The sequence below is a fragment of the Solea senegalensis genome, unplaced genomic scaffold (assembly GCF_019176455.1).
Source record: "Solea senegalensis isolate Sse05_10M unplaced genomic scaffold, IFAPA_SoseM_1 scf7180000013074, whole genome shotgun sequence".
Taxonomy (NCBI): Eukaryota; Metazoa; Chordata; class Actinopteri; order Pleuronectiformes; family Soleidae; genus Solea; species Solea senegalensis.
The window spans coordinates 1-14,297 of NW_025320750.1; the positions used below are offsets into that span (position 1 = coordinate 1).

General features: G+C 41.9%; 2 protein-coding genes across 2 annotated transcripts; one reads left to right on the forward strand and one right to left on the reverse strand.

Annotated features, from left to right (window-relative positions):
- Nucleotides 1–851: 851 nt before the first annotated feature.
- Nucleotides 852–6,601, forward strand: LOC122760145 (ras-associated and pleckstrin homology domains-containing protein 1-like; the record flags this gene model as incomplete). The annotated part of the gene is made up of 4 exons (XM_044015209.1): nucleotides 852–950; nucleotides 1,043–1,163; nucleotides 1,901–2,028; nucleotides 3,774–6,601. Coding segments are annotated over 4 exons (2,745 nt in total), but the record flags the coding sequence as incomplete, so codon positions are not given.
- Nucleotides 6,602–9,729: 3,128 nt separating this feature from the next.
- LOC122760153 (acetylcholinesterase collagenic tail peptide-like) lies at nucleotides 9,730–13,755 on the reverse strand. Its single transcript, XM_044015221.1, has 14 exons — nucleotides 13,684–13,755; nucleotides 13,185–13,300; nucleotides 13,056–13,097; nucleotides 12,917–12,943; nucleotides 12,771–12,842; nucleotides 12,229–12,294; nucleotides 11,742–11,768; nucleotides 11,612–11,656; nucleotides 11,464–11,499; nucleotides 11,296–11,376; nucleotides 10,671–10,767; nucleotides 10,448–10,557; nucleotides 10,014–10,133; nucleotides 9,730–9,911 (listed from the first exon to the last, which is right to left on the reverse strand). Exons 2-14 carry the CDS (start codon nucleotides 13,266–13,268, stop codon nucleotides 9,894–9,896), a joined length of 825 nt encoding a protein of 274 aa, XP_043871156.1. The 5' UTR covers nucleotides 13,269–13,300; nucleotides 13,684–13,755; the 3' UTR covers nucleotides 9,730–9,893.
- Nucleotides 13,756–14,297: the final 542 nt, after the last annotated feature.

Here is a 14,297-nt window from a genome sequence, read left to right on the forward strand (position 1 = left end):
ACTTACCTATGACTTTTTTGTCATATTTTGGACGACATACTAACCTATGATTTTTTTGTCGTATTTTGGACGACATACTATGCTATGACATTTTTGTGACTTTTTGAACAACATATTAAACCATGACATTTTTGACAAATTTTGGACGACATACTTAACTATGACATTTTGGTCAAAACTTTGGACGACATACTAAACAATGAAATTTTTGTCAAATTTTGGACGACATACTAAACTATGACATTTTGGTCAAATTTTTAACAACATACTAAACTGTGAAATTTTGTCAAATTTTGGACTACATACACAATTTGGCGGTGAAGTATTCAGACAAAGTGGTATATTGGTGGAATCAACCTTTAATACACCAAGTTTTAAAGCAGAGAGAGAGAGAAAGAGAGAGAGTAGTATGAACCTCCTAGAGTTCATACTCGTCAGAACTCTAGGAATTTCTGACTCGTATGCCTTGCAGCAGCAGGCACTACAAGTTTTCTTAATTCATTGCAAGAGCGTAATACAAACTCGTTTTCACCTATATCACATGATTCACATAACACCACATGTCAATGTCAAGAGCTTTGACTTCTTTGTTTGTTAAAACACAAAATTCAACATGTGTCAAATCTAGTATTGTTTTTCTGCTGCATGGATTTATTGTCACAACAAACATAAACATAAATCAACCTCCTCAAAAAATGGAGAATCCATGGATAATTGCGTAATTTACTCATCTTATTGTCATCTTCATTCATATGAAGCAGATGATTGTACATCATGTCGTATCATTTCACGTCATCCTGACAGCGTGTAGCTCTGTTCTGGATGAAGTCTGACATTTTTCGTGTGTGTAGCACCCACAGATCCAGAAGAAGTCTCAGTACATCAAGTATCTCTGCTGCGACGATGTCAGAAACCTCCAACAATGGATCAACAGCATCCGCATTGCTAAGGTAACACATGGAAAAGAGGGAGGGGTCTTCATGTAAAAGTCTGCAGGATTTCAGTGAACTGACTGTGTCTTGTCTGTCTGTCCATGTGTCAGTATGGGAAGCAGCTGTACATCAATTACCAGGAAGCAATGAGGAGAACGGAGGCGGCCTACGATTGGTCTTCACTCTCGTCTTCTTCCATCAAATCAGGATCCAGCTCCTCCAGCCTCCCAGGTCTGTTGAGACTACAGACCTGGGAGGCCTGGGGTCTTGCTCAGAACAATTATGTTAACACTTTGCATTCCAGTTCAGTAATAACATGGTTTAAGGGATGTAATATTAAGGTGGACTAACTTATTATCTAGTAATAATATTGTAATAGTGTGTTAAAGGTAAACAAACCTGATTCATAGTTTTTACATAGAAAACACCTTATAACCTTATAACCAAGCGATTACCTGGAAATTACATTAGAAATAAGATGACATGACCTCAATATTACCTCAATATTACCATATCATGGTGATGATTGATTCAATTGTTTGAAGTAATTAAGACCCAATTCTCACTTTTAGCTGCCAGACTGGAATCAGTGTTTAAATTAGAATCTGTTATATTTCCACACACACCAATTTGTGATAGTGAATTTTGCTTCAGACCTAGTTATAAGCTTAGTGCCCTTCAACTAACCCAGACAACCATTGTCTGGTGTCTTCCTTCTAGCCTTCTAGCTTCTAGCCTTTGAGTTTTTGAATATCGCCCTAAATAGACATTTTGGGCGAAGCGACTTTTACAAGTTACCCTCCCTTCTTAAACTGTGTCAGCACATTCTGTCCTTGAATTTGGGAGAAGTAGTCCTGGAAAGTCCTTGAAAAATCTTTGAATTTGACGTCAATCAAAGTGTGGGAACTCTAAATATTATTATTATTAGTAGCAAAACCTTGAAACAAAACTTGCTTCTGCTTGCTCAGAGTCCCAGTCCAACTCCAGCCAATCAGACAGTGGCGTTTCAGAGATGACTTCCACAGGCCACACCCGCTCGCAGAGTGTCGTCAGCTCCATCTTCTCTGACGCCTGGAGGAGAGGAACGCAAGGAGAGGTGTGGAAAAAAAAACAACAAACACACACACAAATACTCACTCACTCTATCCCAACTGTCCCAGTCTTTACTTGTGTGGACAACTTTTCCCATGATTCTCCTCTGCTTTCCTGTCAGCGATCAAAGGTGAAGGGACGTATGCCAGTTCCTCTTTGTGCAGGAGGAGGAGGAGGGAGTGGAGGTTGGACAGGAAGTGATGTAATAGGCATGTTAACAGTTTTGGCTGCAGTCTTTTAAAACTCTCACCAGCTGTTTGTGTAAAATCCAGTTTGTTTGAATCTTACTGCAGCAGTTTAAAAGTGAAGTTCTACCGTAGTTCCCCTGACGTGCTTGGGGGAAAAGAAAGAGTGTTTGTTTCACTCCTCAGACTCACCATTAGATGTCACTAACTCTTACACACTGGACCTTAAGCAAGTGAATTTATCAGGTTATTTGTATCTAATTTCACACGAAAATACATTTATTCCAAATAATGTTCAGCGTCTTAGTTACAACACTAATCAACAGTAATAGTAAGTTATTTACAGACTGTGGTGTTTTCTATAATCATAGTATAGAATAGTTTCATTTAGCATATATTGCATTTATGTCGAGTGTTATACATACAGTGTATAAAACATAAATACAAACATGTGAGTGCTAAAAACGAAGGCAACTGGTTGCCTTCATGTTTAGAACTTAAAGACCTACCATGACCTGGATGACTGAGAACCTTCACAGACAAACTTGTGGTCCGTTTTATCCCGAATTCTTTGTTGTTGTTTTTTAAATGGCTGCAGCTCAACTGTTGATTTGTTCTAACCTCGTGGTGTGATGGAATGTCCTAACCAAGAAAATACTGACTCAGTTTAGTCTACAGCTGAAGATCACAAAGCAGTTTAGGAAGATTAGAAGCTTCTTGTTTGGAAAAGCATTTGGTTTTTTGGGACCTTTTGGATCTGATAATTTAGGGTTTGGCTGCTTTGTTATAGTGCATGTGATTGCTAACGCTGAATTCAACTGGATGTGTAATGAATTTTCTTGATGATCCTGAGTTTAAGAGGCCCTACAAACTCAGTTTATGACAGTGTTTTTTTAATCGTTATGTTTTATGTGTTGAAATGTAAAGACATAAAGTTTCTTCTTCAGTTTCTTTGTGGATGCCATTGAGAAAAGGACAGAGCTCCACTAAGCGTAAAGTCCATCCACGAACTGTTAATGGTAGGACGTGAGAATGTCACCGGCGCGTGTTCTGAGTGCAGTTGACCTAATTCATTGTGGTGTGGTGTTTGAAGTTCTAATGGTTCTAAAGTGTTCCTGGACTGCTCTGGTTTGTTGTTTCGAGTTCTTGTTTAGCGGTTGGTTTTCAACGGACATTTTATTGAATCCACTCAGTGAATCCAAATCCTTACAGACAATAACTCAACCAGTCAAATCCTTTTTTTGCACTGCTACAGCAGCTTAAACATTCAATATTTCTTCAAAAAACTGGTACTTTCCACTATAGTCAATGGAAAATGATGGATTCAATAAAGGATTTGTCTGCCATAAAGCAAAAGCAAAATATTGCACTACCAAGGAACTGCATCCAAAAGGAACAGAGAATTCCAACTTGTATCTTGTTTTGGTTTTGTATGGTTTTCAGAAACTTGTGAACTTGTGTTCCTTAATATTTGTTATAACTTCATCTTTCAATTATGTCTCTCCATCACCTTCTCCATCTTCTCTTCTCTGCTTCCTCTTCCTCTCCATTTCTCTGTCTCCAGATGATGAGGATGGACTCTATCAGTAGGCCCATTCCTATCCAGATCCCCAGCCTCTCCCAGCAGCCTCTTCCGCTCTCTCAGCCTCAGACTCCGCCCTCCAGGTCCAGCTACACTGAGGGCCTCGTCCCATCTGAGGATTCCTCACCATCACCGCCGTCGCCCCCTATACCTCCTCCTCCTCCACCCATCGCAAGTGTGGCCCATCAGACGGCACCAACTTCCTCCTCATATGTCAAGTACAGCACGCTGGCTCGCCTGCAGAACCAGAACCAGGCCAGGACACCACTGCCAGGACTAACGCTATCCGCCCAGTCCGCCAAAACAAATTATAATACTCTTCCAACTGTTTATACCACCTCCCCTCAGTTACCACCATCCCCTCCACCACCTCCTCCACCCACCGAACCGGCTCCAGGCTCAGCCATGGCCGCATTGAAATTTGGTCCACCGAGCCCTTCCTCTGTTCTGCCACCCCCACCCCCGCTGGAGGAAGAGGATCACGATCCCAACTTCCTTCCACCACCTCCTCCTGAAAGCCTGGAGACCAACGGGTTGCCACCTCCTCCTCCTCCAGAGCCCATCCTCAATGCCTGTACTCAACTTTCCAACTCTGGCCTCCAACAGTTCCTGTCACAGAAATTCCCCAACATGGTGTACGACTTTGCCCTGTCAGTACCTGATGAGAATTCTCCTCCTCCTCCTCCCCCTCCTCCAGGAGAACTTTCTCCTCCCACATCCCTGCAAGTGCACCGGCCTCTGTCGCCCAGTGCGCCCCCTCCTGCACCTCCCAAAACATTCACTGTTGGATTTTTTCCACCGCAAACTGCTCCCAAACCTTCTGGCCCTTCATCTCTTCCTCTTGCCCTCTCACCTGTGTCACCATGTCCACCCAACAGCAGCCATGGACCATTTAAAAAGCAGCAAAGTTTCTCAACAGGACATTCGCCAAACCAGCCACCTCCTACTCTTCCAAAGCAGCACAGCCTCTCCTCCAAAAACCTTGCCCTCTCCCCTTCTGCGTCTTCTTCTTCTGTCTCCATTGCAGCTGCTACCTCTTCTTTGGTCAAACAGATTGTCAATCAGTTCCCAGGTAATGCGTCCACCTCCTCTCTTCCTTCCCCCAACTCCATTGATGGATACAAGTTCTCCGCTCCTCAGTCTCCTCCAGCAGTCAAGGCCAAACCAAAGTGGCAGCCAGGAGGAGTGATGGGTCCACAGTCCCCAGAGTTTCCACCACCTCCTTTTGACAGCTCTGTAGGAGACTTCCCCCCTCCTCCATCTGCATCTTCCTCCAAGACAGGCTCCCCTATAAAGAAGTCACCCTCCACCTCCTCCACAGGATCCAACAAGCGAGGGCCTCCACCAACGCCACAGAGAGCCTCTTCCATGCGTGCCAATTCAGGCGACACGCAAGAGGAGAGGCCAAAGAAGGTGGAGAGTCTGGTCAACAAATTTGGCCAAGCTCCTCAGACAGGAACCTCGTCCAGCTCCTCGTCAGCAACCGGTTCTCCTTCAAAAGATTCCTCTACACTTCCCGCTCCGCTCCCTAAACCAGGGAAGCTGAACTTGGCAAACCTCCCATTGGTGCTCCAGGGGCTGCAAACAGGCCAGCACCATCAGCCTACAGATTTCACCACACCGCCTCCCCCACCTCCGCCCTCCCAGCCTCCCCACGTTGACTCATCTCCCGACTACTTCCCACCTCCCCCCAGTGACTTTGAGCTCTTCCCACCTCCTCCTCACCCGTCAGAGTTTCATCATCCCCCTAAAGTAGCCGTGGTGAATCCGCAGCCTCAAATGCAGCAGCAGCAACAGTCAGCGACATCCATTTTATCATCGTCATCGTGGAAACAAGGCTCGCTGAAAAAAGGGGCGGTCCCTCCTCCGTCGCTAAGCCGGCGGACGAGCAACACATCCCAGTACGACAACATAATTTCACTTCCCATCTCTCCACCACCTCTGTCCCAGACGCCGCCGCCGTCTCTGTCCTCTTACTCCTCTTCCTCCTCTCCTGTTCCACCCACCTCCCCAAAATCAGCAGGGCCCAGCTCCCTGACACTAAAGCCCCACTTCCTGGAGGACCTGAACCGCACGCTCAAGAGGAAGTCGATGTCTCGCCATGGCTCGCTCACCTCTACCCACCTCATACCTTCCTCAAAGATGGAGCCCATGGGCACCATGGACGACATGGCGCTCCTCCCGCCGCCGCCCCCCGAGCTCATGCAGCAGCAGCAGCAGCACGGTGTCCGAGGACAGTCCCACACGTTGTCTCGCCACCACTCGCACTCCCAGTCCGCCAAACACGCCAACATCTCAGGCTATGCAACGCTGCGGCGAGGTCCGCCTCCCGCTCCTCCGAAAAGGGACCAAAGTACTAAACTGACCAGTGACTGGTAGAGAGCGGGGGACACTGGGGTGGAGCCTAAAACAAATGAACTATGACTATTTAGGTCTTGATATTCAATGTCTGTCTTGACTTGTTCGTCTCTCCTCATCCTTAACCGTCCACCATTGGATTTCTCTGAGCAAGTAGCAAGCGATGTTTCCTACTCGTAACCGCAGATAACAAACTGTTCCTATTATTATCCTCATTATGAATATCATTACCCGTACATGTTTAACCCAATGACATGAGTTAAAGAATATATATATATGTATATATGCAGTATATATACATGTATATCTGTATACAAGCAAGCCAGAAAAAAAAAATCACCTATCAAGCTTTTTTCACGACGTCTCCGCTTTGCATTGAAAAAAATATACAAAAAGACGAGACTTGAACGGCAACAGAGACAATGTGCTGCGGAATAACTGGTACTGCATGGAGCCGTGGCAACGGAAGCAACGTCACAGATGAAGGGATTAACGGGGAAGGAACGTGAAAGTGAGGTGATGTGTATAGAAATGTTGGGTAGGGGGGCGGGGGAGCGGGGCACTTGTAGAGGGAGCATTGCCATTCATTTCAACCTTTGTTTGTGTGTGTGTGTTTTTATATAAGATTATTTAATACTGGAAAGATATTGTTATTATTATAGTTATTTTAAGTTTTTAAGAAGAGAACCACACTAGCGTACAGCTAGTTGCACTCCATTTTTATTTATGGGATAGTTCCGTTTTTTGTTTCAAGTCTGGTTGTAAGAGATGTTGACACGTTCTTGACACTAAGTGCTGACACTTCCAGCCGGGACAGAAGGGAAAATAGGTTTTATCCACTTAAAGGAATACTTCACCGATTTGCATTTAGATTTGTATTACTAGAATAGGGCTAGTATTTTTGAAAAAATGTGCTTCCCAACCTTAGTTTCCACTGAGTCAAAAAATATCTTCATTCTTTTCTTTGTTACATGCTCACCAGTGACACTTGGTCCTGTTAGCGTAACTGTTAGCAAAGATGGTGGACACTGTTTACTTTCTGTGAATGAGTTCCTGCCCCCCTACGACTGGGTCTAACAAGTGCAGGATTAGCGTTGCCGCTTCAAGCTGAAACTGCAGAATGTAAACAGTGTCCGCCATCTTTGCTAACCGGTACGCTAACAGGACCAAATGTCACCGGTGGGGATGTAACAAAATTCTAGTAATACAAAGCTAAATGCAAATCTGTGAAGTATTCCTTTAATAGAAGGATTACCTAATAAAATCTATGCCTGTTTGTAGCCTTTTCTAACTGATAAACTGCCTTTTCTGACTGGAAAATGACGTCTGTAAACGTCCTCATACAAAACTCCATAGAGAAAATCAGTGATTTAGCACTATTGCACGCGGGGGTTTTCGCTCCACTGTTGCCCCCGTTACTGAACTCAAATTTGTTATTTTGTCACACAGGTGTTTGAAATCCTTTGTTCAGATTTACCCCAGTGAGACAAACTTAGCAAACACAGCAGCAGTAGAGCAGCAGCTCCTGTTTTCTGGCGTGCTAAAAACACTGATTTTCTACATGGACTTTGGTGCTGTTAGAGAAGAGCTGCACTAAACGTCATCCTAAGATAATTGTAGACCAAGGGTCTAAACCACAAATGACCTAGGGGCTAGTAAGTGTCTAGTTTGGTGAAAGGGGGACAAAAACTCAAACTTTGTGAGAAAAAGATAATGATATTTCACAGAATTTCAAAATAAAAGTGTTTGTTTTGATATAGTTCACAATATAAACATATTTATGATGCCAAATTAGTCTATTAATTCAAAAAAACATACATAAACAACTCCTTATGACTTGATATTAAGTGGCAGGCCACATGAAATTAAATTGGGGGGGCTCTGTTTTAGACATAAGGGTAGATTTTATTAGGTGAGCCTTAATTGGCTAAAATCTGTTTCTCTGCATCTGCTTTAGTCTGGTTCATGATTATGTATCAACGTCTCATTCAATCTCACTTCAAAGACACCTGAACTGTCACTTTCAGCTAATTTGATTCAAACATATTTTCCTTAACATTTTGAGCTCTGTAGCTGATTGGTTGTTCTTCTGTGGGATTTAAGACCTCGTGCTTCAATCCACATTCATTTTACACGTACGGTTGAGCTCAGATTACATACAGTGGGTTTAAAATCAGTTTTAGTGTGTTAAAGATTTTTTTTATACCAGAGGGAACTATGGTTATTTCCATGTCTTCCCTTCCCTCTTGAAAAAAAAAAAAAGAATTATCTGAGTTCAGCCTAAGCACGAGTCAGTTTCCACATGTTCACGTTTAAACGGACTTATTTCATTCATCGTTATGTTCTCAGCTTTGCCGTTTGGTGTTTGTTGGCTTGTAGACCAAGCAGCTACAGTGAACTGTCTGAAAGAAGGTGATCATCTCTTTGCAAGTAAATAAATCAGTCGATTGTTTGTCATCTTATCACGGCTGGTCCATCACTTTGCATGTCAAGTTTTTAAAGGTGTGAGTCCAAAGAACTGCTTAAGGGATGAATTTGTGTGATGACATTATATCCTGCAGGGACTTTGCCATACTATTATTTTATAGATATTACTATTATTATTATTATCATTATAGTTAACGAATATAGACATTATCCACTTCCGACAAACACTAGTTTATGGGCAGGACCAACAAAATGACAAATCGCAAAAAAGTGTCCGCACATTAATTTCTGACTCCTGGGGAAAAACTGGTTATTAACCAGGTTTACAAATCATTCATTCATCATCTACCGCTTTAGTCGTCCACATGAGGGTCGTAGGGGTCGCTGGTGCCAATATTGACCATTCGTCACGGAGCATGGAGTGGCCTGTACCTTCGCCGTACATTGACCGATCGGCTCAAAACTTCAATAGGTGAGTGAGACAAGAGACCCGGACCAGAAAAACATCAGCACCTGGAAAGTAAGTCAAGGGGCGTAGTGTTTGAAGCGGGAGAGTATTTCGCAACGGAAGAAATGTATAAAAAATATCGGAAACAAAGGGTGCGACGGGATTTTCGTGTCCAACCGCTACAAGAAAATAACGATTAATTGAAAACAAATGTGGCAATTTCAACACTGACTTAATTAAGATGTGGGCTAAAACTGGATCCTTTCAGCAGCTTTTAAAGGATGAAGGGGGAAAGTACGTCCAGCAGATGGCAGCATTTCCTAAAGTGGTGGGTTTTCCTCAAGTTTCTAACAGAAAACATCTACCATTATATGATTTTAAGACAATCATTCAGTGCTCTCGACACATAAACACAGTAGAGTGTTTATTTTCCACCACATACAACAACCCGATTCTGCAACAACAGCACATACTTCAAACTAATAACCTGCTTTTATGTACATTCATAAAACAAGATTTACATAAATAGTTGGAATTTAATAATATAAGTCATTATAATTATGCACACATTCATGGATAAATCATATCCGAGATTAAAATAGAAGATTGTGATAGTTGATTTTTCAATTGAAACGTTTTTTTCAGCCACTTAAATGGTTTCTTTGCTCCATATAACAAAAAAACATTCATTTCCAGTTTTGAGAAACACTGACCAACAGTTTCTGACATTTAATAAACCAAACAACTACATCACCATGAAAATAATTGCAAGGTGCAGCCTCTTCTCCTTTGTGCAACCTCAATCCAAGCAGTAAAAGTGTGTCACATGAGAGGACGTGCCTTGCTCGGAGGAACTTCAGTGCTGCAGGTCAGTGTCTGGGCTCCTCCTGGTTCCACACAGAAACAAAGAGGTGTTAAACAGTTTTTGACCTTTTACAGGCTTGAAGGTTGTACCTAATAAACAGACCACCGATGTTTCTGTTAGTTACCAGAACGTTGATCCACTGGGACTGAGAGTAGATGTAGAGAGCCCGGCGGTCTGTCCGCAGCACCATCACGTTCTCCCCACGCAGCTTCCTCATCTGCTTCTCCCCGTCTGCGATAAAAATCTGCAGAGAAACTTCAACTTTAGCTAATAGTTTCTGAAAAGGTCCATGTGGTGTAGATGAGATGGTATTTTCCATATTATTTTCAAAAGGTGTGGGAAATAATACACTGACAAAATACTGGGATTAAAACAGGATTATATGCCAGAATCTAAAATGGAATTTACTGTAGGTGGGTGAAAAAAAAAAAAAAAGACAGTCAACTAAATAGTGTTGCATCTCAAAACAAACACCTTTATTTTGAAATTCTCAAATCCAATCTAAAAAGCACCCACCCGTACCGGCCCCTTACTTTTGAGAACCCTAGTGACACTGACCGTCTGAACCTTGTCCATCAGTCGCTCTGGTGTTTGAACGCGTGCACAGTCACATGTGGCTGACGGGCCCCGGTTTCCTGTGTCTCCCTGCAGACCTGGAACAATGTAAACTACGACACAACCAGTCAGTGAAGACGACAACGATCACAACAAGGAACACGAGGAAACTGCAGCATCGTGCAAACATCTGGAATCAACTGTTTTTCTCGCTGCAGTTTCAAACCTTGTCCAGGTGATCCAGGGTTCCCAGTGAGACCAGGTTCTCCTGCTGGACCAGAATGACCCGGGTTCCCCAGAGGCCCATGAAATCCCTTCAAACCCTACAGACAGACAGGGTTATACGTTTTCTAATAAATAAACCCTCACTTTACTGTACAATTTTAGAGAAATTTCAAATTAAAAGTCCCATATTCACACTTTTTAATTGAAGAAATGATCAAATTTGAGATGTAATAAAAACAACAATATCAATCAGTTCTGACCAGGATTGACTAGGTTGTATTCAGGACCTCTAAGACTACTAGTATAATGCAAATCAATCAATATGTTTAATGTAGAGTTTTGGAGTAATTTCAAATTAAAATTCCTGTATTTGTACATTTTAATCCAAAAATTGTCAATTTTGAGATGTAATAAAAACTAAAATTTCATCTATGACACATTTTTACTGTACAATCTGAGAGAAATTTCAACTTAAAAGTCCCATATTTACACTTATAATCAAAAAATGATCAACTTTGAGATGTAATAAAAACAAGGTGTGTTAAGGTGTGTGTGTTAATCATGTTGTATTGTAATTTAGAGATTGATGTATATACTGTTTATGTGCATCTGTTGTGAGTCCCTACCATGGTTCCTCTGCCTCCAGGTTCTCCTCTCGGTCCTTGCGCCCCCCTGTGGCCAGGATCACCACGCAGGCCCAGGTCCCCCTGGAACAGAACAGAACACAATCACCACGCTTCCACGGACCGTCGTCCTTTCAGCCAGTGTTTATTTAAATCAAGCGGTTAAGTTACCTTTTCTCCTGCTAACCCAGAGATGCCATGCCGACCCTGAAGAAACACGTTATAGCTTTATTTTGTGCAGTTCATTTGCATATTTTTATTTACGTTTGCAGCCACAGGAGATGGAAAAAAAACAAACGGTGACTTAAGGGATCGTCACCTTTACTCCTGCAGCTCCCTGGCTTCCTTTCAGACCTTTATCACCCTAAACATGGACATAAAGTGACATATAAGTGACAATTATAAACATTAAAAATAGATGAATAATAATAATAATAATTGTCACTTACCCTGGATCCTTTAAAGCCTTTAGTGCCCTGTGAAAACACAAGTTTCTTCTTTAAATACAGCAAATATTTTATATTCACTTCTGCACTTCTCTTACAGGAAGAATGTAAAGGGATGAAATAATAAGCATGGAAACACAAAAATACTGAGGCAAATATAACATGAATACACCAGTGGTGCATTCAGGTACCTGGTTCTTCTTTGTCAGAATCAGTAAACCTTTTTAATGTAACTGTTGATTATTGTCTCGATTAATGGTCCAGAAAATGTCTGAGAATGTTTGAATGATTTTCTTTCTTAATATGAAGCAAAGAAACTAGAAAATGTTCCCATTTAAGAAGCTGAAATATCAGAATGAGTAAAAACAAAGAGGACATTTTAAAGTACATTTAAAGACAAAATGAATAAGAAAAAAAAAAAGATGCAGGAAATCCCAAAACTCTAATAAATGCAAAATAAAAAGCATAAACAGTGAATGAGATGATTCACCTTTATGGTCCCAGGAGTTCCTGCGTCTCCGTAAAGTCCCCGCCAGCCTCTGTTGCCCTTCTCTCCCTGTGGAGACACAAACTCCAGCATGTTTGTTGTTTTTTCACTCTAACATTAACAGAATAACTTTTTGTACGTTTCCAAAAACACACAGTTGCACCTTCAGAGATGCTTTGGCTTCATTTTTGCCACTTTTTATCGACGTATTTGTGGAAAAACGCCGGTAAAACGCGCCACAAATGACGTTGTGTTGCTGCTTTTGTGCCTTAACTGTGTTACAGTTGTTATTATTATTGTATAGTAACGTCATCCATATGCACAGACAAAGACACATTTACCTTAAAGACAATGAAACATTGATATTGATTGATTGATTGACAAATTGTCAGGGTGTTGTTTTGTGCTGTCAAAAGTGGGGCCCGCGTCCCAAAGTTGGCCCACAAAAGCGTTTCATTCGGCCCCACCTTATTTAAATCAGATTGTAAAATCACTGCTGGAATTATCTTAATCTGTGAGTTTAAGAGCGTGTGTGTGTCTGTGACCTTTGGTCCCGGTTGACCCATGACTCCCACTGGTCCTGGTTCTCCTTCTGCACCCGTTCTTCCAGGTTCTCCCTGAATTAAAACATGAATGGTTCATGAATAGTTGTGTTCCGAACTATTCGTGAACAGTGACGTTAGCCTTGTACCTCGGGTCCTCTCGGTCCTCGACAGCCCTTTAAAAACGCAAACATGTGATTGTCATGAGGAGTTCAAGTGGAAATGGTTCCATTTTGTTTGACTGTTGTTGAAAATTGTTACACTTTTCAGAACTAAAGTGTATCGTACCTTTTCCCCTCTGGGTCCTGTGATATGTCGCGTTATATCGACCTGGAGAATTAAAGAAAAAAACAGAATTTTTGTTTTAACGTTGAGGATTTAACACATTTTACACGTGTGTGTGTGTGCGTTCATCACCATCAGCTCTGCCTTCCATTGGATGGGAGGAAACAAAGGAGGAGGAAGAGGAGGAGGGAAGAAGAGTTCACACTTCCGTGCCATGAGCTCGCTGTGGTTTCTGCCAGATGTGAAACCTAGAATTAAGAACATGAATCTGTATTAAAGACGACCTGAGACCCTAAACTCATCAGGAACACGTTAAATGATGTCATAAATTAAGTAAGGAAATAGAAGAAAGTGCTAAAATGTTATTTTGACATGTATGATATATTACTACTCTTGATATTTTATTATTAACCTTCAGACTATTACTATACTATTCATACGTATTAGTTTTTACACGATTAAACGTTTACTTTAAGTTCAGAAAATCAAATCGGATTGTTAGCAGTGGCGTCGCCCCCCGATGGCCGTCCAAGAGAATACACGCGTGAGAGACTTGAACGTTGGCTTCACTCACGCGTGTGCGAGCAATTAAAGTAGTTTGTTAGTAACGTCCACACATATTTACACTTACTGCTTGTGACAGAGGGAGCAGCTGGTCGCAGGCCACTGAGCAAGGCAGTCCATCCCAGAATCAGCTGAGTCAGCATCTCCTCCCTTCCTGCAAACAGCTAATGTTTAGAAAAAATATTTTTATTTTACTGGATGATTTGCAGCTGGGGAAAATACAACAATCCCAGAATAGAAAACACTTCAGAATGTGGAGGAAAGTCTTCCATGAAGTGTATTTTTAGGGAGCACATTTCCCTCCGTTCTGGTGATTATTTACGTTTAATTTCAATGTCACAGACACACCTCCAGAGCACAGGCAGCCAGCTGGCTTTTAATGGGAGCTGTGAGACTGTGTTTTCTGAGCCATCTTTTTTTTTTTTTTTTTTCTAAAAGAAACTCAGCATTTCCCTCGCCTGACTCTTCACCATCAGCGTTTTTTTTGTTGTTTTTTTTTGTCTTTTACTCTTGAGCTCAAGGAAACGAGAGCAGATCATTTGAGCTGGAATTCTCTGCCAACTTCATTAACTCTTTGAAAACGGTCAGCGTGCACGTGGCCTCAGTCTCATGCGTTTCACCTTCAATTCAGATAAAAGGGGAAGACTTTTGCACATTGAGACTCAAACACATGTTATTGTA